This window comes from Haliotis cracherodii, unplaced genomic scaffold, assembly GCF_022045235.1.
Source record: "Haliotis cracherodii isolate W230 unplaced genomic scaffold, xgHalCrac1.p SCAF_14, whole genome shotgun sequence".
In the NCBI taxonomy this organism is placed as follows: Eukaryota; Metazoa; Mollusca; class Gastropoda; order Lepetellida; family Haliotidae; genus Haliotis; species Haliotis cracherodii.
The window spans coordinates 40,018,084-40,041,606 of NW_027266269.1; the positions used below are offsets into that span (position 1 = coordinate 40,018,084).

At 42.5% G+C, this 23,523-nt stretch overlaps 3 protein-coding genes across 5 annotated transcripts in view; 1 reads left to right on the plus strand and 2 right to left on the minus strand.

Annotated features, from left to right (window-relative positions):
• Positions 1-9,715, minus strand: part of LOC139460842 (uncharacterized) — a 66,818-nt gene extending 57,103 nt beyond the window's left edge. Inside the window, exons 1-8 of the mRNA XM_071242320.1 lie at positions 9,200-9,715; positions 8,560-8,669; positions 6,062-6,238; positions 4,933-5,012; positions 3,585-3,685; positions 2,002-2,221; positions 1,420-1,539; positions 302-443 (exon numbers count right to left, since the gene is read on the minus strand). Of these exons, the coding sequence (XP_071098421.1) occupies positions 302-443; positions 1,420-1,539; positions 2,002-2,221; positions 3,585-3,685; positions 4,933-5,012; positions 6,062-6,238; positions 8,560-8,669; positions 9,200-9,656 (1,407 nt within the window). The 5' untranslated portion in view covers positions 9,657-9,715. The remainder of the gene's footprint in view (positions 1-301; positions 444-1,419; positions 1,540-2,001; positions 2,222-3,584; positions 3,686-4,932; positions 5,013-6,061; positions 6,239-8,559; positions 8,670-9,199) is intronic.
• Positions 9,716-15,769: 6,054 nt separating this feature from the next.
• LOC139460843 (uncharacterized) lies at positions 15,770-20,854 on the minus strand. Of its 3 annotated transcripts, none has more exons than XM_071242323.1 (2): positions 20,641-20,854; positions 15,770-16,683 (listed from the first exon to the last, which is right to left on the minus strand). In XM_071242323.1, exon 2 carries the CDS (start codon positions 16,676-16,678, stop codon positions 15,890-15,892), a length of 789 nt encoding a protein of 262 aa, XP_071098424.1. In that variant the 5' UTR covers positions 16,679-16,683; positions 20,641-20,854; the 3' UTR covers positions 15,770-15,889. The 3 variants fall into 3 exon arrangements, with proteins under 3 accessions (XP_071098424.1, XP_071098422.1, XP_071098423.1); XM_071242321.1 differs by having other exon boundaries at positions 20,060-20,854; XM_071242322.1 differs by lacking the exon at positions 20,641-20,854 and adding an exon at positions 18,756-19,008.
• A 2,050-nt stretch (positions 20,855-22,904) lies between these two features.
• LOC139460446 (zinc finger CCCH domain-containing protein 13-like) lies at positions 22,905-23,417 on the plus strand. Its single transcript, XM_071241931.1, has one exon. It carries the CDS (start codon positions 22,905-22,907, stop codon positions 23,415-23,417), a length of 513 nt encoding a protein of 170 aa, XP_071098032.1.
• The last annotated feature ends 106 nt before the right edge of the window (positions 23,418-23,523 follow it).

Sequence of the window (23,523 nt, forward strand, 5' to 3'; positions counted from 1 at the left end):
GTGACTACACTAGGCAAGGCCTGTGACAGTGATGTGTGACTACTCTAGGCAAGGCCTGTGACAGCGATGTGTATCTGCTCTAGGCAAGGCCTGTGACAGCGATGTGTGACTACTCTAGGCAAGGCCTGTGACAGCAATGTGTGACTACTCTAGGCAAGGCCTGTGACAGCAATGTGTGACTACTCTAGGCAAGGCCTGTGACAGCGATGTGTGACTACTCTAGGCAAGGCCTGTGACAGCGATGTGTGACTACTCTAGGCAAGGCCTGTGACAGAGATGTGTATCTGCTCTCTCCTCTCACCATCTCGGGGCTGATGTAGTAGGGTGTCCCCAGCACTGTCAGGGCCCCCTTCTGGGCGGAGCTCATCATCTTCGATATGCCAAAGTCCCCGACCTTCACGATCCCCTCCTTCGTCAGGAAGATGTTATCTGTCTTCAAATCTCTGGAACGAAAGAAACATACAGTAAAACCATGTGTGGGTACAATACGTATCCCTAGACTGAGGTCATGGTACGACATGTATCATGATACACACAGAGATGCAGTGACACAGAGAGGGGCCAGTCAGACTTAAAGGGCAAGTTCACACGAAAATAAACCTATTTTTCTTGTACTTTTTCACCAAGAAAAGTATTTACCTAGTAGTTTCAGAGGCCAAGCAATAAAAATATCACAAGTATCTAATTTATTTTATTCATAAAATCGGTTAATATTTTTCACATTTCCCGAGAGTTCTATTTCCATAATAAACACACCATGGCTTATGCCCCTTGCAATATGACGTCACTGGTGCCAATTGATAAAGGAATGATGTCATAAGACTTTATGTAGAGGTGTGTGGTTCTATCTTCCCCGATGCGCAGCCTAGTATTTTATACGGTGCCGCACTGTTCAAGATACAAAAGGTGATGAGGGTCTGCTCTTGTTTCCACTCGATTTTCATCGTTTCCATACTGCGAAGCTTTCTCGTTTTGGTTCAAAAGCGTATGGTTTTGCGATTTCTTAAAGGTGTCAAGAGAACTTCTTCGGACCGGGCAATGCATTGGATGCCATGTTGTCTCACCATAAACTGGTACTTGATATCTTTTTGCGTTATGACAAGACAGGGACCCAGTTAAATTGGCACCAATTACGTCATAATCTAAGGGGGATAACTCAGGCCTGTTTAACCGAAGGCCTCATAACGGCATGACATTTTCAAACTTACTGTGAGCTTCCTACTTTCACTGTGAGAAAAGTGAGTGTATATTTTCATACACTGGTACTAACTAATTCTAAAATTGCGTTTTGTTTAAAATCAGAAAGAGAGTGATTTTTGCCTGTACACTTCCCCTTAATGTCAAATAGCATATTTTTGAACCACAGCAATTCTGCGATGCACACAGCTTTAATACAGTACAAAGCCACAATAAGAGTACCTGTGTAGGATATTGTGTTCATGGATATGTCTGATGGCTGCCACGATCTGCTGGAACATCGTCAGAACATCTTTCTCATCCAGGGCTTTCTCCTGGGATGACAGAAACTGGGCCAGTGTCCTGTCCGAACAAATCAGATTGGTTCGAAACAATAAATCACTGTTTGTTCTCTGAATGTTTTCTTTGAAGGAAAACTGTGAGAAGTGACGGGAATCAAACCAAGGTCACTAATGGGACGACAAGTCAAACCTTTTTTAATTTTAATTTTAATTTTAATTTTAATCTTAAAAATTTTATTTTTTTAAAAGTTAACAATGATCATGGATTATTGTAAAAGTTCTACATCGCAAACACTTTGACTTTGCGATGGCTCCAGATCTCGAAACCATGTCCATTATCAAAGATTAGGGATGATCTTAACATGTTTGTACAAAATTTTATTATTCCCCTCAATTTTATTAAAATAGTATACATAGAAAAATCATTCATGGATTTCTCGACTAAATACTTGGTTGGAAAGTGAAATCAACAAGTACAAGATCAACGATAAAATGGAGAAGTTGGGACAACAATCCGACCTACCCTCCGTCGGCATATTCAATCTCGATCATGAGCACTCCATCCTCCTCGAAGCTGTCGTAGTAGCTGATGATGTTGGGGTGGTCCAGCATCGCAAGGACGTTGACCTCGTTGAGGGCGAGCTGGCGCTCAGCAGCATTCAGGTCATGCATGTTTATCTCCTTCAGGATCACCAGGTAGTCATCATCCTTCTTCTTATACAGCACGGCCGCCCCGTACGCTCCTGCATCACGACACAAGGCAGTTAGTTGTCAACATGAAACGTTGAAGAAATGAATTTAGCGTGTAATATGAAGTTTATACGTTCACTGGCCTTGTAGCAGTTTCATGTCATTCGACAGAACAAATATTGACTCCATGTCAAGACTGAAAAATGACTTGAATTAGTAAAAATGGAATGGAATTACCTGAAAAAGAGTACATGACACTTTTTATGGATAGCAACTTCTTTTATTCTTGGTCACAAGGTACTTCTTGCTCCTTCATCAGGCTTGTTTGTTTGTTTGCTTGTTTGTTTGTTTGTTTGTTTGTTTGTTTGTTTGTTTGTTTGTTTGTTTGTTGTTTAACACCACACTCAGCAATATTCCAGCTATATGACGGTGGTCTGTAAACAATCGAGTCTTGACCAGACAATCCAGTGATTCACATCATGAGCATCGATCTACACAATTGGGATCGATGACATGCATCAACCAAGTCAATGAGCCTGACCACCTGATCATGTTAGTTGTTAGCCTCTTACAACAAGCATAGTCATCTTTTGCGACAAGCATGGGTTGCTGAAGACCAATTCTACCCCGGATCTTCACTGGTCTCTTCATCAGGTGAATGATGAGGAAGTGCATAGAGTTCATACATATACACATACATATAAAAAGACCAAATACCAAGACCAAGGTATCTCAATACCCAGTGTGTACTCCACTGTGCAATAATCAATCATTAACCACAATCATCCTTGATTGCCTTACTGCTTGTGTTACAATAGCCAGATCTAAATGAGCTGAAACAAAGCTTCTAAAAACAATTAGCCCGAACACATCCCAGCATCACCAAAGTCAGCACCCAAACAAATCGGTCACGCACTAAAATCCAGTGTGTTATGACCTAACACGACTTGATCACCTGACACCCCTGTCACATAATTCTCTTCGTCATCACCACTGTGTGGGGGCGTGTGTTGAGTTCTAGAGAATAGATATTTTTGTGTGCGAGAGCTTCCTCCGCAATTGTATCAACATCTATGGCATTATTTGTAGAAGATAATGAGTACAAATCATGAGTAATACCCGGCCTGTTGACACTGTAGATGTACCAATGCCTCAGCCAATCCCCATGATCTCTGTTGTGACTCTCACAAAATTTGCTAGCCGGACCACAGAAGCTCACTATGCAATCATTTTAAAAATTTGCTTTTTTTCGGATCCATAAAAACAGGTATTGACCTCATATAAAGACTCGATTGTATAATGTTAAAGCATCATGTGTTGTCTAGATGATGGTGAGGCCCTGAATTGTTATGGTTAGATCATGAGGGCCAATTGACGATTCAAAATAGAGCTTTTCATATTTTTCTTCCAGTTTACCTTTGCCGACAGTCCTGATCTTCTCGAATCCAGCGAGAGTCTGTTGATGTCGACCACTCCAGTTCCTTAGCTTTTCCAGACGGAAATACATCTCTCCGACACTGGGCAACACAGAATTATTATTATTATTATTATTATTATTATTATTATTATTATATGCAGGTACCCAGGTGCTAGTATCTGCTCAAATGCGGTTTTATCTGTCCCCTGACCAGTGGATTATTTTGCATTCCAGTTATCATTCTGGACTCCCTGGGGAGCATACAACCAGAGCTGCTTGTGGGCGCCTGAGTTTTTTACATCCACCTCACATATCGGGTACCCATTCCCTGCTGGGTGAACAGAGGCACATTTGAACTAAGCCACCTGCCCAGGGTGACAAAACAAGTTTTGACACTTGTGTTTCGGTGTATGTACGTATTCGTGTTTCCACCCTCTGGTCATCTACCATCGGACGAGTGGCTTCTTTTCAGTGCACAGGGTGTCATCTTCCCGAGGCAAGAGAGTTAACTGACTTTAAAAGTCCAGTTTCCACCCTTGCCGAACTGGGCTGAAATTCCTGGGTTTGATCGTAGTGCCACCAGTGGCTATTGCCTCATGTCCTTTCTATGCCTCTCCTATTGACCAATCAGATTCAACCTATCGTATCACTTGCATTTGCTTCAAACAAAACGGTGGCGTCCAGTCAAGACGTGCTGATCGATAATCAAGATCTATATTGTGACAAAACGAGTCTTGCATCGCGAAGAGCATCAAATCACGTGAGCACCTTGATTAAAACACGAAAAGATTTAGAAAATATCTGTTGACAATGAGTTAGCGGTGCACATGCTTTGCAAATCCTTCAGTCGACCGAAATCTGCATGACACTTTACGAACCGGATTTCAGTTCCGGTGCGCGATTTTGATTGGACTATACATAGACTCATTAGTCCAGCCAAAATGTAACTCCATAATACCAGCCTAGTTCGGCAAGGGTGGAAAATCTATATTGTGATAAAATGGGTCTTACATCGCAAAATGCATCAACTCACATGAGCACCTTGATTAAAAACATGAAAAGATTTGGACAATATCTGCTGACAACGAGTTGGCGGTGCACAAGCTTGGCAAATCCTGCAATCGACCGAAATCTGCATGACAGTTTATGAATCAGATTTCGATTTTGGTGCGCGATTTTGATTGGACTATGCAAAGACTCGTTAGTCCAGCCAAAATGTAACTCCATTATACCAGCCTTGTTCGGCAAGGCTGGAAACTGGACTTGTATAGTCAGTTAACTCTCTTGACTCGGAAAGATGGCTTACAAGTAGGAGAGATCTCCCCGGACAGGAATCACCAACCATACCTGCTGACTCGGAGGTTTTCCTCGCTTCTCTTCATGCCTGAGTCTACAGCAGCAAAGTCCTTGTAGGCTGACACAGGTACCTGTCAAAATAACACAACATTAGTGTACATATATATAATGACTGGCTTTAAGATTACGATCACATTGACTGAATGACAGATTATTCCTAAATCAGGTGAGAAATGCCTCACTTATTGTAAATCAAAGATACAAACTTAACCTTATACAAACCCAGAGCACTTTTAAACAAGAGTTTGCCACTAACGTGGCTATATCCCCCACCCCTGTTGCAGAATATATGACATAATTAAATGTAAACAAACCATAACCCTTTTTTAACCGAGGAGGACCCAAATCATCTCCTCTAGTAGCTGTCTGATGTCCCCACCCTCCCAACACTCACCCCCAGGACCCCGGTCATGTCCTCCAGGAGCTGTCTGATGTCCCCACCCTCCCAACACTCACCCCCAGGACCCCGGTCATGTCCTCCAGTAGCTGTCTGATGTCTCCACCCTCCCAACACTCACCCCCAGGACCCCAGTCATGTCCTCCAGGAGCTGCCTGATGTCTCCACCCTCCCAACACTCACCCCCAGGACCCCGGTCATGTCCTCCAGTAGCTGCCTGATGTCTCCACCCTCCCAACACTCACCCCCAGGACCCAGTCATGTCCTCCAGTAGCTGCCTGATGTCCCCACCCTCACAACACTCACCCCCAGGACCCAGTCATGTCCTCTAGTAGCTGTCTGATGTCCCCACCCTCCCAACACTCACCCCCAGGACCCAGTCATGTCCTCCAGGAGCTGTCTGATGTCTCCACCCTCCCAACACTCACCCCCAGTCATGTCCTCCAGTAGCTGTCTGATGTCTCCACCCTCCCAACAACTCACCCCCAGGACCCCAGTCATGTCCTCCAGTAGCTGTCTGATGTCTCCACCCTCCCAACACTCACCCCCAGGATCCCGGTCATGTCCTCCAGTAGCTGTCTGATGTCTCCACCCTCCCAACACTCACCCCCAGGATCCCGGTCATGTCCTCCAGTAGCTGTCTGATGTCCCAACCCTCCCAACACTCACCCCCAGTCATGTCCTCCAGTAGCTGCCTGATGTCTCCACCCTCACAACACTCACCCCCAGGACCCCGGTCATGTCCTCCAGGAGCTGCCTGATGTCCCCATGCTGATACACTGTACAAGCCAGGAAGTCCAGTCTGGTGCCGGTCTGTGTACAGTCCATGTGCTGTTCCACTAGCATGGTGAAGAAGTCCTGAATCGCTGACTGGTCACTGTAGCTCTCCCTGCTCAACACCTTCAAACATACAGAGTGATTGATTGATTGATTGATTGATTGATTGATTGATTGAGTATGGTTTTACGATACTTTTAGCAATATTCCAGCAATATCACGGTAGGGGACACCAGAAATGGGCTTCACACATTGTAGCCATGTCAGGAATCGAACCAGGGTCTTCGGCGTGACAAGCGAACACTTTAACCACTAGACTACCCGACCACCCTTCAAACAAACAGAGTAGATTGTTGTTAACATGGCTAAAACGTTGTCAGCATTCAGGCTGAAATATTAACACTTGCACAAAGCGATCTTAGCGCTAAGATGATCGTAACTCTCATACTTTAACATAGGCTTACAATAGTCGTAGTGTTCAGATCGCTTTGTGCGAGTGGGACCAGGATTATGTGGGCATGGTGGTAGTGCAGCAAGACATATTACCCACCCATGTTAACATGTATAATCTGTCAAATGTCTCTCAGATACCAAATCTCATTAAAATTAGATCTAAATTCTCGCTTTTGCTAAACAAAGATCTGAGGACGTCCCATTACGGGTCACGTCAGAACGACCTTTCGCAAACTTTGACAGACCACTGAAATGACTACATCAGCCAATCAGAAAGCAGCTTTCTCAAGCTTTACCATGTTTACAGCACTTGTTTCAACCTGGCGTCTTCCATTTCAGACTACGTTTGTCTAATAAATGGTTGAGATTGTATGGCAGTGCCTCCCACGTACTGTGCAATGACTCCTCCGTTCAAACGTTTATCCCATGGAAGCGAGAGATAGATATGATTTTGACGGAATCAGTCGTATGGGCCATAACTGTCGTTCGGAATACCCAGTGTGAATGTTTTCAGGGTTGCATGATAAGAAAACATTCCAACTGTCACTTTCATGATCTGGTAAACAACGCTTTGATTGGTCAGATGAAAGGTCATTCTGACGTGACCCGTAATGGGATGTCCTCAGATCTTTGTTGAACGATAGCGAGAACTAAAATCTGATTTTAATGAGATTGCTCAGATACCAATATTGTCAGGGAAAAGTTCAAATGATAGCGAGTGAGTTGGGTTCAACGCCATTTTGAATAGTATTCCAGCACAGCGTGTCAATATTCCAGCCATTTGACAATGGTCTGTAATTAACCAAGACTGGACAAGACAATCCAGTGATTGATATTATAGGAGCAACAAACCACACCACTGGGGTATGACGAAACGCCATCAACCAAGTACCTGATTCTGACCAACTGATCCACTTCGGTGAAACCCACGAGCACGGGTATGGTGCTGACCAATCTAGAAACTAATCGGGGCGAACCGGGATTTGAACCCACAATCATAGGTTTCTGGCATGCCCAAGGGACGCAACTCTGCACAGCGAATCGCGGCGCCTTAGACGACTGGGCCACCCATGCCACCACTGATCCATGAAGACGCCTCTGATAACTCTCTTACAACTAGCACAGTCTCTGACTTTAGCAACAACTTTGTTTTGTTTTGTTTATTTGCCCAAGAATACCCACTTGACCATCTGGGACTATTGTTTTTGTTTGTTTGTTGTTTAACGCCACACTCAGCAATATTCTACCCATATGACAGCGGTCTGTGAATAATCGAGTCTTGAACAAACAATCCAGTGATTGACATCATGAACATTGATCCAGGCAATTGGGATCGATGACATGCATCAACCAAGTCAGTGAGCCTGACCAACAGATCCCGTTAGTCACCTTTTATAACAGTCAGTGTCAGTGAGTATGGTGTTTCGCCGCCTTCAGCAATATTCCAGCGATATCACGGAGGGGGACACCAGAAATGGGCTTCACACATTGTACCCATGTCAGGAATCGAACCCGGGTCTTCGGCGTGACGAGTGAACGCTTTAACCACTAGGCTACCCGACCGCCCCCTGTATGACAAGCATAGTCGCCTTTTACAGCAAGCATGGGTTGCTAAAGTCCACTAACACAGAGATCTACCATGATCTACAGAACATAATGTCAAGTGACAGGTCCGGGCTAGTTGACTCAAGTGTTTTTGGTACAGATGGAAGCATAAGATGCCAGGGATTATTTCTATGCAGCCCATGGTGGAAAAATGTGACTTAAATCTATGATTGGAAAACCTAAATTTATCTACTGCTCGCCTGTTGGCTACTAAAGGTAAAAATAACTGGCGACAATATCTGTTTAAGACATCTGTTGGCTCCTAAAAACACAGTTTTGGCTCATAACATATCTTTGGTAGGAGCCACTCGGCTCTGTACAAAGAAAACCCAAACTTTAAGGGCTGATGTGGTTAACCCCCATGAAGTAGAAGTATGAGTTCCTACCCGATCGTCCTTGGAGCAGAGATATATGGCGGAGTTGGCATGGTTGGAGCAGCTGAGGATCATGGCGACACTGTGGACCTTCTTCCCGCCGAGCGTCTGCCCGATCAGATCTGGAAAAAACACATGTAAGGGTGTGAAGGGCGTTTCTGATAAATATATCATAACAAACGGATCTCCATTGATAACTTTAATAAGGCCATAATAATATGATCAATGATATTGTAGGCATCTGTTGGTTGGTTAGTTTGTTGTTTCACTCCGCACTCAGCAATATTCAGGCTATATGACGGCTGTCTGTTAATAATGGAGTCTGGATCAGACAATCCAGTGATTAATATCATGAGCATCGATCCACGCAATTGGGACCGATGACATGCATCAACCAAGACAACGAGTCTGACCACCCGATCCCGTTGGTCGCCTTTTACGACAAGCATAGTCGCCTTTTACGGTGGTTGCTGAAGACCTATTCTACCCCAGATCTTCACTGGTCTCGTAAGCATCGGTGGATCATTAAATCCCAGCAGTATGTATCGCAGTTGTATGTACATGAATCATTATTGCAATAAATTGCACGATGAGAGTCAGCCCCATTCCCATCACTTCACTTTACTACAACTATTTCTTAATCTGGACTCACTGCGCAGCTCATCGAGGGTGATGGTGTCGTAGTTGTACTGGACGTAGGTGATGTTGCTGTGGATGGCATTGCGGATGATGGCACTGTTCCTGATCTTGCTGGACACAACCAACAGACGAGGAGGTAGCTTTTCCTTCCCACCGTAGATGTCATCAATGTCGACAGCGTTGTCACGGACGACGATGTACGTATCATCATCTCCGCTGTCCGCCTGACGCCCACCATTTGCGCCGGAATGTAGTTCCGGCACAGTCAGGAAATTCCCATTGGTCGGAGAAACAACCGATTGCGACTGAGTCCGCCTGTGCTTCTGAGCTCGTGTTCCAGTGTCGTTCCCATCATGGCTAGTGTTTGACGTCAGGTTCTGTAAAGATCTACTTATCTGTCGATCATTGCCGTTGTCTGGTGATGTGCCGTCTGCAGGAAGAGGTTGGGTGCTGTCACTTGATTGGTTCATGCCAGGGCCAGGGCCAGCCAATCAGCAGTCAGCCCATCCTACTCCTCATCCTGGCACAGTGTCTCATCTGTTAAAAAAACAGAAAAAGTCAGTGAAAATGTTAGATCTAAGAGGTGAGGTGAGGTGAAATGGGGCTTAAGGTTGTTTTCAAGATTATTGTACTCATATCACGATGTGCAGCATGTGTGTGTGGCTGCTTGTACTGGTCCGGACTGATGCCGATTTTAAAGTACTAGCCCCCTGAGATACCATACTGCAGTTTAACATGAATACCCTACTCAGACACAGTTTCCTGATTCCGAGCCGACCAGTCCTTGTTTTTGCCCCTTAACATGCTTAATGCAGAGAGCCAGATGGGGTAAGAAGAAGTACCATCTTTCAACGTCTTTTGGCATGCAGCGGCCGGTGATCGAAATCACAGACCATCGGCTATCCGAGCAGATGCTCTACCACTAGACCATGGAGGCGGTCCATAGATCTTAGTGATTCATTATCATTGACTAAATATTGATCAGTTATCGATAAACATCAGAGAAGTAACTATGAACAAATAAGTTAAAACCTCAGAGGAAAAACAACATATGTCACGTCACTGGTCACTGACACATTTATGCATGGATGACTTTGTGGACATTTAAGATATAACAAGATCAGTTGCTTTCTGTTTTTGGTAATGGACAAAAACAAGTCTGCTTCGAAAAATTAAAACATTATTTTATCACAATAAGTTATGTAAGATATTATCGATGAGACAATTTTCATATCGATATTAATAGTATTTCTTCACATCAACGATAATTCTAATTTTTTATCTTTTTAGACAGAAACAATGAATGTACAACAGCTCGAAAAGCACAACTGTATATTTTTGGGCCCTATACGTGTTACAATATGCATTGCAAAACAGCTCTCTCCAGACTGCGATAGATTGCAATACAATCTATGTGCCAATACGCTAATCCTCGTAAAAGGAAGTCCATGACTGCAGGTTACGGTACATTAGTTCAAGAAATTTCACCCGTGAAGATCCATGTTCAGAATAGGTCTTCAGCAATCATGCTTGCCATGGTCACAATGCTTGTTGTAAGGCAACTAACAGTATTGGGAGGTCATGCTTGCTGGTCTGGTTGATGCATGTCATTGTATCCCAATTGCAAGGATCGATGTTCATGATATCAATCACTGGACTGTTTGGTCCAAACTCGATTATTTACAGACTGTCGTCATATAGCTGGAAAATTGCTGAGTGCAGCGCTAAACAACAGACAAACAAACAAACAAACAACGGGGTTAAAGTAAACCAGAATACAGAATATGTCATGGCGGATGAAGATGTTGGTTACAATTTGTTTTCCTAAGAGGCAACTAACGGGATCAGTAGGTCAGGCTCGCTGCCTTAGTTGATGCATGTCATCGTATCCCATTTGCATGGATCAAAACCAACACAACGGGTTCGCCCTGATGCAAACAGATAATTTCCGTTGAAGCTGAAACTGATCACAGAAGTAAAAGAACATTATTTCTTAAAGGGGAAGTGTACACGCAAAAATCACTTTCTTTCTTTTTCTAAACAAAACGCAATTTTAGAATTAGTTAGTATCTGTGTTTGAAACTATACACTCATTTTTTTCACAGTGAAAGTAGGAAGCTCACAATAGTGTGAAAGTGATATGCCGTTATGAGGCCTTCGTTTTACGAGCGAAATAGGCCTGAGTTATCCCCCTTAGATTATGACGTAATTGGTGCCAATTCAACTGGGTCCCTGTCTATTCTTAACGCAAAAGATATCAAGGACCAGTTTGCGGTAAAACAACATGGTCTACGACACACTCCGGCGCAGTGGTGACTCAGCATAACACAATTCTGGCTGGCATCTGAGATGCTAGAATCACAAAACTGTACCCACACCACGTGAAGCGGCTCTAACAAAGCATGATGACGTCATAATGTTTATCAATTGGCACCAATGACGTCATATTGCAAGGGGCATAAGCCATGGTGTTTTTGTTATGGAAATAGAACACTTGGTAAATGTGAAAAATATAAATCGTTTTAGTGCAAAAAATATGTTAATTAAATATGATGTTTTCATATTTTTGTCTATGACACTTCTATGTTAACACTTTTAATGTGGAAAAAGTACAAGAAAAAATGGTTCATTTCCGTGTGAACTTGCCCTTTAACCCATTATAACTTAGCCAGTAGGCCTAATCATGGTAATGACATGGATTGAATTTGGGTTCCAAACTAAGTTAGTGCCCTTGTCAGGCAAATAGAAGGTGGGGGAAATTGTTATTTTGTAACAAGTTCGGATATTTATTAAAGTTTTTATTATCCTTAATTCATAGGTATTTTAACATTGAATGTTAAACTAACCATTTAATTATAAGTCTCTTCTATTGGCCTTGTTATTGCAGTGAAACTAAATAATTTTTTACAGACATAACATTGATTATAACTTTAACATCATGAATTGGGAAATATTTTATTCCAATTTTGCACTTTTTAGTGCCATTTGTTGCAGACTAGGGTTCGAATATGGTTATAGAGCAAGTCTAGATAAATCCCTGAATGACAATCAGATTCATGAGAATAGGTAGTTTATTCAAATTATTGTGAATATGTCAACACTCGTCATATACGACTTTATCTTGGTCGGGAAACGAAATTACAGGAGGAGAACAATAACGCGCCAAGCGTAACAACAATAGGAGTGCAATTAAAAGACGTTAAAATTAACTATGACCTAAGACAGGTAATTAGCCAATTGAGATTAATGTACTCACTGCCTAGACATGTAATGCGGTTTAGTAAAATTCACTTGTATTTCGTTTATTTGCTACATGACAACACCCGCGGGTACTGTGACTGTTACTGTCAAATACAAAAATAATATAGAAGTACATATTTGTAACAATATTCTTAGAAAACGAACGCCACACGCACCTGAAACCACTGTAAACAATCGTGCCTTGTCACGTCTCGTTAAACCGGAAGTGACGGCGTAGTAACAAAATAGTTCAATCTTCTCCCTGTAAACAGGATTCAAATTGATTTGATAACGGCAGAGCACTAGAGAGGGTATTCGAACAATATAGCTTGTTTTGTAGCATGTTATTCGGGGGAAATGTGTGTATTATTGCGAGATATATTTGATATATTAATGCGCATTGCCAAGTTTAACTGTCATCTTTTGTCTGTTGCGCACCGCATATTCCAACAACAAAAATGCGTAGACAGTGTACCAGTTGTCTTCTGGTGAATGAGCGATGGTCTTTTCAGATCACCTTGTCTTACCTGGTCTTCGCCAGTTTGTTCAATTGAAAAGTGATTTGCATAAAATCAAAAAGATTAAACCTAAGAGCAAATGCAACAAGAAATGGCGAATGTCGATGTGCAATCAAGACTACAAAATATAACATTTCATAGTCAGTAATCGATTTGTTGCAAAAGGACTGAATCAGCAATTTTAGATAATGAACAATATTTGAAAATCGGCGCATACATTTCAAGATTTTTTTTCATGTATGTGATCTTGGAAGGAAAGTGATCATGGCAAAAATAACAACAACACAGTATCACCAAAACCCAGGTCTCCCAAATTTAAGTATTGGATTTTTAGCCTGTTATAATTGAGCTTGTGTTAGTTGCACACTTAATATATTGCTAATTAGTAACCTCAAATGACAGTAAAGGATATCCAAGTACAAGGTCTCAAAGTATATTGGTAGAAGTTGGACGTGATGGCAATGGGACAGTTAATCTTTCAGAGCCACACAAGCAGTTTGGGTTGTATACTCCCCAGGGAGTTGAGAATGAATGAAACGGGGGTATTGATAATGCAGAACTTGTAGCACAGAATTGTTGTTTAATTTGATTGTGTCTATTCAACCATCACTCGATCATTCCTGAAACAGTTTGTAAAAAGTAAGCTAGCTGAGGCTGGGTAATTTTGGGTAAATTAAATTTTGACTGGGGTAAGAAATGAATTTGCAGCCACAAGAACCCTAACATGTTTAAATTGTTGTAAATTTGAGCCGACAAAAAGCGATTTCAAAGTTATTTTTTAAAAGTTTTTAATCAAATTATCTTTAAAAAAAAGACTTGTAAAAGTTTTCTTTTCAGTGCCACAAAGCGCCAGTCCAGTTCATTTTTTGGATAGAAATGTCGCTAACTTAATTTATTTTCAATTAGTAAATCAAATGTTATTACCGTATTCGACGTAATAAGCGCCCCGCTGTCATAAGTCCACGGCGATATTTGCTAATATATTGGCTAATGAACAATCCCAATTAGCACCCCTTCCGATTGATCAATTTTGTACACAAGACTTATTTATTCGTGTATAATACGCACTCGTGTGTTATATGCACCCTTAATTATGGGTAATTAAATTCTGGAAAAATATATCTGTCGAATATAAACATTCAGGCTGTCAGCAAAAACCACGAAATTTATCTTTCAACACTGTTTTTTTTCACCAAAATTATATTCTACTAAGAGCCCCCTATTTCTAGTTTTGAGAGCGCACTTATTACGTCGAATACAAAATGCTGTCTTAAAGCCTCTGAAATTATATTTTTCGACACATTTCAGACAAACATACACATTTTGTGTTGTTAAAAATCCATAAACGCGCCAGGTCAGTTCCCTGGTCCAAAACGTAGAAGCCTGGCCTATTTGACGCTGGGTCTATATATAATGCTGTGATATGTTGCTGACAAATAAGGACCATTTCCTGCAAAATACCATTTGTATGGCTGTAGCATTTGTGATTCGGTAAGGTAGTGAGTTGCTACTATGCCAGCATTAAACAGAATAGATGCTTGGCCTCTGACAGTATCATAGACGCCGGGTCAAGGGTTTGCGCGAAATTAATACAAGAAGATACACGAGCGTCCAATAGAGAAAATACGGTACACCGTGACGTACATGCACGTTTGTGTGTGTTTGTTTGTACTCGTCTGGACTAATGCCTGTTTTTCTTATTGTGCTAGCCTACCGAGATACCACGCTGCAGTTTCACATGGTCCAAACTGTAACAAAATGATGGACGGGACACATGATGGGGAAGCTTATAAAACAGGATTGAAGTGGGATGGTTATTGCTTAACGAGTTCATAGTAAGCGGATGGGGTGAAATAGCCTTGATCGCTGTTGAATGATGGCTTGGGACGGCGATTCTGGAGTACTTCCGTTAGTTTTCTTTTAGTGAAGTGCCTAAACGTCTTTTGACATCTTGTAGTATCACGCACCAAGGTGACCGAACCAGCGACCTTCTGCTCAATGTTCGTAACTGTTTCATTGGCATTCTGGAAGTTAGCGAGTTTGTAGGGAAACGTACAACTTTATGGATAATAAATTCTTTTTTTTTTGCATATAGCGACGTTTCGATGTAGATTCTTACACTGGAGTGACAACGACCAAGTGATGAGAGGTAGATATGCATTATATGTTGTGATAAACAGCAGATTAACATTGGCAACAACAGGTAAGAGATAACAAGTAGCATACAGATAATTGGAGTAAGCCAAATGTAAAGCAAGAAGAGCACAAAGACAACGAAGCACATGGGTAACAACTACTGTAGATTTGGCTTCACACAATTATTTGTATGCAGCCTGTATTTATTACCTGTGGGACGGGCGGGGACAATGTTTGTGTAGGGCGGGGACAATGTTTGTGTGGTACGGGTGGGGAAAATATTTGTGTAGGGTGGGGACAATGTTTGTGTAGGATGGGGACAATGTTTGTGTAGGGCCGGGGCAATGTTTGTGTGGGACGGGGAAAATGCTTGTGTAGGGCTGGGGCTATTGTAGAGCAAGTGGTGGGATCGGTGTTATTGTGGGACTAGCGACGGTTTTGTTGCAAGGGGGGGTGGGGGGGGCATCGTTGTGGTAGCAAGTAGCATGGACAAAGTCATGCTGCTACAAATGTTATGCGGCCGTGTTATAGTGGACGTATATTTCTTCGTTAGTAGCTATGAGAGAGTGAGTTTGGTTTTGTAACACTTTTATTAATATTCCAGCAACATCACGTGACGAGCGAACGCTTTAAACACTAGGCTAAACGACCAGCACCCCCGGACACCCCCGCCCCCGCACTCCTCCCGTCATCAGCAAGGGTAAAAACACCTGATTCTATAACTGAAATACACGTTGTCTTGTTTTTCTGTTCATCGACTATGTCCTAACACACTAGCTCCTAGGCACCATTAACTACCCAACATTCAACTAAACAGTCACACTAGCATGTATCAGTAGTGTCTTGCCACTTAGCTCCTCCCACTGACCTATGACCTCAGCTGCATCTCCGCCCCTGTCATTAACCACGCCCTCGATCTTCTGCAACCACCCAGCCAGCTTCACCCTCACGCCATCTTTGTCCTGGGGAACGTACCGCGTTAGATACATCTCAGGGACGTCCATCAGCTGCGAGGGCGTGACACACGACTCCCCAAACAGCGTCCTCTCACTCCGGCTAGCCAGCATGTCCAGCACGCTCTCTTCCAGATGCACCCCGTCCATGGCCACTCCCACCTGGTACTGGGGGTGGTGAGGGTTACTGCTATAATGGGACTTCAAAGCCAAGTCCCATAACTCTTTCTCACGTCCCACTAACATCTTGAACCTACCCGTCTCCCCGAACATTGTCCCGTAACCAAGAACCTCATTTGGACCGTATTTACTAAGGTCGTGGACTTTGACAACGTCCTTCAGATTGTCTTCAACGTCGATGTCTGCGATTGTGATAAGTTTATACCACAGATTTAACCAACGACGATGCGAAGCTGCTTGATCCAGATGACGTTGTACCTTGCAGGCTCTTAGTTCCTTGTAAGCTGCTTCCATCTCGGAAGTATCACACTGCTTCCCGTAGGTATCCAGATAGTCTAAACAAATTGACCCCTCCTCCTCACCCGGGGGCGTGGCGTCGTCATGACTACCGTGGATCCACTCTGTACACAGTTTATCCAAGGCGACGACGTAGGCAGTCAATGGCTGATTCCCGATGTCGGCCATCTTGACTGAAATGACGATTGTTGAAATGAAAGTTTTATGTTAACTCAGTGGACAAAAGGATTGGCTTTTGGATTCTGTCTTGTTCAAATTTAGCTTTTGTATAAAATCGTGGCATTGGAATAATATGAAATCTCGTCCCCAAATAATACAACTTTTTTATGTCCTGGCACAAAAGACGCCAATGTTTACAGGCCACCGTGGAAAAGATAGCTTGAATAGTGCTGACTACGGCTCGAAACAACATTCACTTACATTACCCGTGAAAACATACGGAGAAGTTAGTGTAGACACTATTTTAACCAACGAATCACGAAATGTGAGGGTGTACATCTTCCCGAGGTAACGGAGTTAACTGACTAAAGTCCAGTTTTCACCCTTGCCGAACTCGAGTCCATGCATCGTCCAATCAAAATCGCGTAAAGAAATCGACATCCGGTTCGTAAACCGTGTAGATTTCGGTCAGTTGCAGGATTTGCAAAGAATATGTACCATCAAAAGGGCTTTTCCAAATCTTTTCATGTTTTTCTTCAAGGTGTTAACATGATTTAATGCTTTGCAAAGTAAGACCCGTTTTATTACAATACAGATCTTGAATATCGATATGACACGTGGAACCTGATTGGTCAATATATGTGAGGGACATAGAAGGGACATAACTCGTAATAGCCACTGGTGGCGCAACGGTGGAGGCCAGAAATTACAGCCTAGTTCGGCAAGGGTGGAAACTAGACTTTCATGTCAGTTAACTCTCTTGCCTCGGGAAGATGTACCAAACAAACCACTGAAGTATTGACGATAGCCCCGTGGCTATGGTATATACTATGCTAATCCAAACAAGTTAAAGTACACCCAATTCTTCAACGAGACTACAGTTAATCTGCCATATCCTTGCCTCCTACTAAGTTTACTACACATTTCCGGGTTCATAGTTCCCAGCCATCTCATTAAACCATTTTTTTACACCGATTCGATGTCTTTCTGAATGAGTTTTGGAGCCAGTCAGATGTCAGTTTTTCAAAACAATCCAGGTCACTTTAGTCCTAATTTCGTAAAAAAGGGTCCGTCAGTTAATCGCAGTTTCTAAACCCGATTCGGAAATTTCAGTAACGAGTTTGCCCAAATTTTCAAATATTTGTCAGTGAAAGAGAGAGATGTTTAGATCTCGGAAATTTCGGTCTTTAGAAATGGAAACTAACACTAAACACAAATGTTGCCTTGGTATTTTCGCACACAACAATCATCGATAGTGGAACGAGTCTTGTTGGAGGTTACGGAAAGGGGCGAGTGGCGACGAATGGACGGACAGCAGACTTCCAGTTTGTCCGAGCGGTTATCCGCCAGTTCTGAGAATCCTTATCTGTCCCGTATTTTTGATGAGATGTTAATTTGGACAAACTCGTTACTGTAAGTCATTTTGTTATTGAGAAACTGGAACCTAATTATTGCTTTCCGAAATTTAAACGAATATTTATATCTACGCATGTCAGTGCGAAGGGCAGGAAACTAATCTAGCTCTTTCGACATACAGCATATACTTATGCGGGAAACGTTGAACCAGTTTCGGTGTAGCGAGGTATTAGCACTTTTGGACAGCGTGAATAATCGACGTATTAGGCTACAGGCGTAAACATATTACCTTTTGGTAGGTAATTTTCAGAGATAAATATGGTTCAAGGTTAAAGAAATACCCACTCACAACTTGTGTTTCAAAGGTAACAATATCCGCATGTCTCCACTGATCTCGTTCATCATGAAATACTACTAGTATTACAACATTGTAACTATTACTTGAAATCACTAATTATTAAAACACATTAAAAACTTAACCACTGTATATATAAGTACATAATAGTCAACAGTAGCATGTATATCTTTATGATTGTGTCAACATACATTACCCTTTTCTTTGAAAACAATAGGAACCCTATAAGAAGTCATTGTTGGGAAAATATATTACTAGTTTTGTTTTCATATGTTTGTTTACTACTTTCATATTACATGAATATTTAAACTGAAATGTGCCCTATTCTCTTTCTTGATTATGAAGGTACAACAAGCAAATAACAGTTTGTTTTACCTTATGGGTTACACATGTGCGCTGTATGACAGTACAGGTACTTGCATCAACAGGTAGGTGGGGCGGTGGGGTAGCCTAGTGGTTCAAGCGTTCGCTCGTCACGCAGAAGACCCGGGTTCGATTCCCCACATGGGTACAATGTGTGACGCCGATTTCTGGTGTCCCCCGCCGTGATATTGCTGGAATATTGCTAAAAGCGTCGTAAAACAATACTCACTCTCAATAGGTAGGTATGCTACATCATTTCCTTGTTTCCAAAGTTATCTTGTTGTTAATAAGACATGTACATCGCTGTACAGCACAAAAACAGATACAAATTAGAAGTCACCCGAAACATTAAGCAGAATTACTTTTTAAAGATTTCTACAGTACTCATTGCCTTAAAATACCCAGTAGATTGGAACGCAAGGAGGGGGGGGTAGATCATCGAATGCGAAAAGAATACTATCAATCCCCACTGAAGGCGATAAAATGTGGGTAAAAATTACTGACGTAAAAAAGTTATTTGGGGCCAACTATGAAACACTTGTACAGTAAACTACGTTTGTAACGAACTCGCTTAATAAGAACAGACGGATATAATGAACCTTTTTGTCCCGGCCATTTGCTCAACGAACGATTAAAGGCATATATGGATTTATACGCTGTATATATGCTTATAACTAACTACGATTATAACGAACGGGTGGTGTGTAAACAAACCAGTGAAGTATTGACGATAGCCTTGTGGCTATGGTATATACTATGATAGTCCAAACAAGTTAAAGTACACCCAATTCTTTCACGAGACTACAGTTAATCTGCCATATTCCTGCCTCCAACTAAGTTTACAACATATTTCCGGATTCATAGTTCCCAGCCATCTTATTAAACCAAATCTTTTACTCCGATTCGATGTCTTTCTGAATGAACATTGGGTACAATGTGTGACGCCCATTTCTGGTGTCCCCCGCCGGGAATATTGCTAAAGTTATTTGTGGCCAACTATGAAACACTTGTACAGTAAACTACGTTTGTAACGAACTCGCTTAATACGAACAGACGGATATAACGAACCTTTTTGTCCCGGCCATTTGATCAACGAAGTGATTAAAGGCATATATGGATGTATACGCTGTATATATGCTTAAAACGAACTACGGTTATAACGAACTACAATTAGTGGTTTTTTTTAGTTCGTTATAACCGTAGTTTACTGTGTATCACATTGTCAGCGAGTGCGTTAATTGGGTTCAGTATTGTAGTTATACTACGTCGTCACGTCGTCACGATGCAAAATAAAAATAAACAAGAATTGTCTTTACCTCTAGATAAGGTAACAGTTAACTAGATCAAGCTTGTGTGGCGACTCCCTTTGAGCACCCCGTTAGTTCCGTCTCCTATACCAAATTAATAACACAATCCGAATTAACCAAACACGGTGTAACGTAAACGTTCCTTCTCACTGAATCAAATCCTTTAGTCCGTTTCGACACCCGTCTGAGAGAATATCAGATTTTGGAGGCCAATCAGATGCCAGCTTTCTAAAACATTCCATGGGGTTTCATTCAATTTCTAATTTCGTTAGAAGGGTTCGTTGTTCATCGTTGTTTCTGAATCCGTTGGGGACATTTCGGCCTGAAGAAAAGGAGACCTACACACAACACAGATATTCCCTCGATACTGTTCAAAATTCCACGTGACTGCAAGGGTGTTGGTGCCATATATAGCATACAGAATCTATAGACTTCTGTAGGTCACTGGGTTCGGTGATTAGCATGGTATACAATCCACGATGTTCGACGCACTATTTTCACAGAATCCTACTGCGAAGTTGAAATACTTTTGTCATTAATTATACAGCCTCATGCATTGACCCATAAATAATACGTCCTCGTTGTCAAACCTCTCTACTTCCGGGTTAGATACACATTCAATCTCGCCACCGTGGACCTGATAGATCGAAAACGGGTGTCACTTCCGGGTTGCACAGAGAATAGCCGTCATCATCTGCTGATCGTATACTAACTGATCCATATAACCTACGAATCCTGACCCGTCGCATATATTCGACATAATGACAATAACAAAGATGGATTTTCCAGTACGTCTTGCATGGTTTCCTTACTGCCGAGGACAAGCGCAAGTGTACAACCGTCGCAGTGACGCGAAACTAGTTCAGCGTTATTCTAGATTTGGAGTTATCGAACTTGCATGCCTATAAAGTCCCTTTGCTGAGAATAAAGATGAAATAATAAAGATCATCATAGGATCAGGAGAGGGAAGTAAAACATAATTCATATTTTATTCGGTTGGAGGGTTTCGAAATACGACTCAGTCTGTTATTGTTCTTTTAATTAATCATAATATTTTTTCCACCTTAAAAAGTATTATGTTTAATTACCATTGATAAAATAAGGGTATCTAAAAGCAAACAACTTCTGGAAGATCACAATATTGTGACTCACTCTAACGGATTTTTTAATGGACAGTAACGATACGGTAGCCAAAGAAGCGGACATAAAATCCCTTCACATATCCCACATAGGCTTCACACGAGTTCACGGGTTTACTCATCATCAATTTGAAAAAAAGTAAGTGAATTAATATTTTACGCCGCATATGCCATGTCGTATCTACTTCTAGGTTAAACACATGAAGGATTATTCTAAATAACATGTGGAAAATATAGAAACTCGGTGATTCTTAAGCAAAGCTTTGCCTTTTTGAAACTTTTATCGAAATGTGCGCGATGTTCACGATAAAGAGGAAAGGTGTATATGTGTTTTCAAAACATAATAAATCGTACACTGGATATGATGGATATTTTGAAGAATAACTGTTTGCTCAGTGGTGGCCCAGTCGTCTAAGGCGCCGCGATTCGCCGTGCAGAGTTGCGTCCCTTGGGCACGCCAGAAACCTATGATTCGGTTCGAATCCCGGTTCGCCCCGATTATGTTTCTAGGTTTGTCAGCACCATACCAGTGCTCGTGGGTTTCACCGAAGTGGTAAACGTCTGAGACCTGCATCACTTCGGGCTTTCCTCCCACATTAAGCTGACACGCCGTGATATGACTGGAATACTGTTAAAAGCGGCGTTAAACCCAACTCACTCACTATTAAATGATCGGTACCACCCGTATTCCGGGCTAGGTGTATTTGACCCCCGGCAACCTTTATGCTTGTCGTACAAGGCGACTGAGTTACGATCGACCAGCTGAGGAACTTTTCTAAACCGGAATCACTCGACCGGATTTGCCCAAGAATACCCACTTCACCATCTGGCATTATTGTTTTTGTTTGTTTGATGTGTAACACCGCACTCAACAATATTCCAGCTATATGACAGCGGTCTGTAAATAATCGAGTCTGAACCAGACAATCCAGTGATTGACATCATGGTCATCGCTCCACGCAATTAGGATACGATGACATTCATCAAACAAGTCAGCGAGCCTGACCACCCGATCCCATTAGTCGCCTCTTACGACAAGCATAGTCGCCTTTTACGGCCAGCAGGGGTTGCTGAAGACCTATTCTATCCCGGATCTTAACGATTACTTGACTAGTTTGACCGACCTCGACTGTTTAAAGGCTTGTGTGTTATTCAGTGCAGCGTCTAACAAACAAACAATTACGCAAACACACAAGTAACCAATATACAAGCATAGTCGCCTTTTACGGCAAGCATAGTCACCTTTTACGGCAAGCAGAGGTTGCTGAAGACCTATTCTACCCCGGATCTTCAAGGGTCAATGCCCTGATATGACTCAGAATCCCCACCGCCCTGTTGACAATGACACTGTTCACCTATTTCCACAGGGGGCAAACGAAGCATCATGAGCAAGTGAATAGCTATCAAATAGTGATGCTACCAGGTATTCGCGAAAAGGTGAGCGTATCTTGTCCCACCGGGGGCACCCACACATGCAAAGGCAGGTCAATTGTTCACCTGAAAAAAAGCCAAAAAACATATGGTACAAGTCAAAATACGGTAAAGCATCGGACATAATTTTTGTCACTGATGCATCGAATTTGGAAATGTCCTCCGAATGTCCACCATAAAATGCTGTGAAAGCTTTACTGGGGTACTGAATGTTGTCACCTTGATCAAACAAATTCCGAACAAGAGTCGTATGACGAGCTTTGTAAAATCTTGGTAGAAAGAGCATGCTCGATTGTACCTCGAAAGTTGTTAAATGTAAACACCAAAAGCTGGACCTACTCGACCTACTAGATCTGCAGGACCTACTGGACCTACTGGACCTGCAGGACCTGCTGGACCTGCGGGACCTGCAGGACCTGCTGGACCTACTGGACCTGCAGGACCTGCAGGACGTGCTGGACCTGCGGGACCTGCAGGACCTGCTGGACCTACTGGACCTACTGGACCTGCGGGACCTGCTGGACCTGCTGGACCTGCGGGACCTGCTGGACCTGCTGGACCTGCTGGACCTACTGGACCTACTGGACCTGCGGGACCTGCTGGACCTGCTGGACCTGCGGGACCTGCTGGACGTGTGGGACCTGCAGGACCTGCTGGACCTACTGGACCTGCGGGACCTGCTGGACCTACTGGACCTACTGGACCCGCGGGTCCTGCAGGACCTGCGGGACCTGCGGGACCTGAACCTTGCTCGACATGAAGGGAACGTCTCCATTATTTCTAGTTCAGGTGGGTAAATTAGATGAAAGGAATTGACTATTTGATGGTTAATGAACGATATCAAATTATCGATATACCCGAAACTTAAGTTAAACTTCAATATATAGGCAAATTATCCTCCTT

Bases quoted from the DNA above. Each gene is read 5' to 3' on its own strand.
- LOC139460843 (XM_071242323.1), bottom strand. From the start codon at position 16,678: ATGGCCGACATCGGGAATCAGCCATTGACTGCCTACGTCGTCGCCTTG.
- LOC139460446 (XM_071241931.1), top strand. From the start codon at position 22,905: ATGCTCGATTGTACCTCGAAAGTTGTTAAATGTAAACACCAAAAGCTG.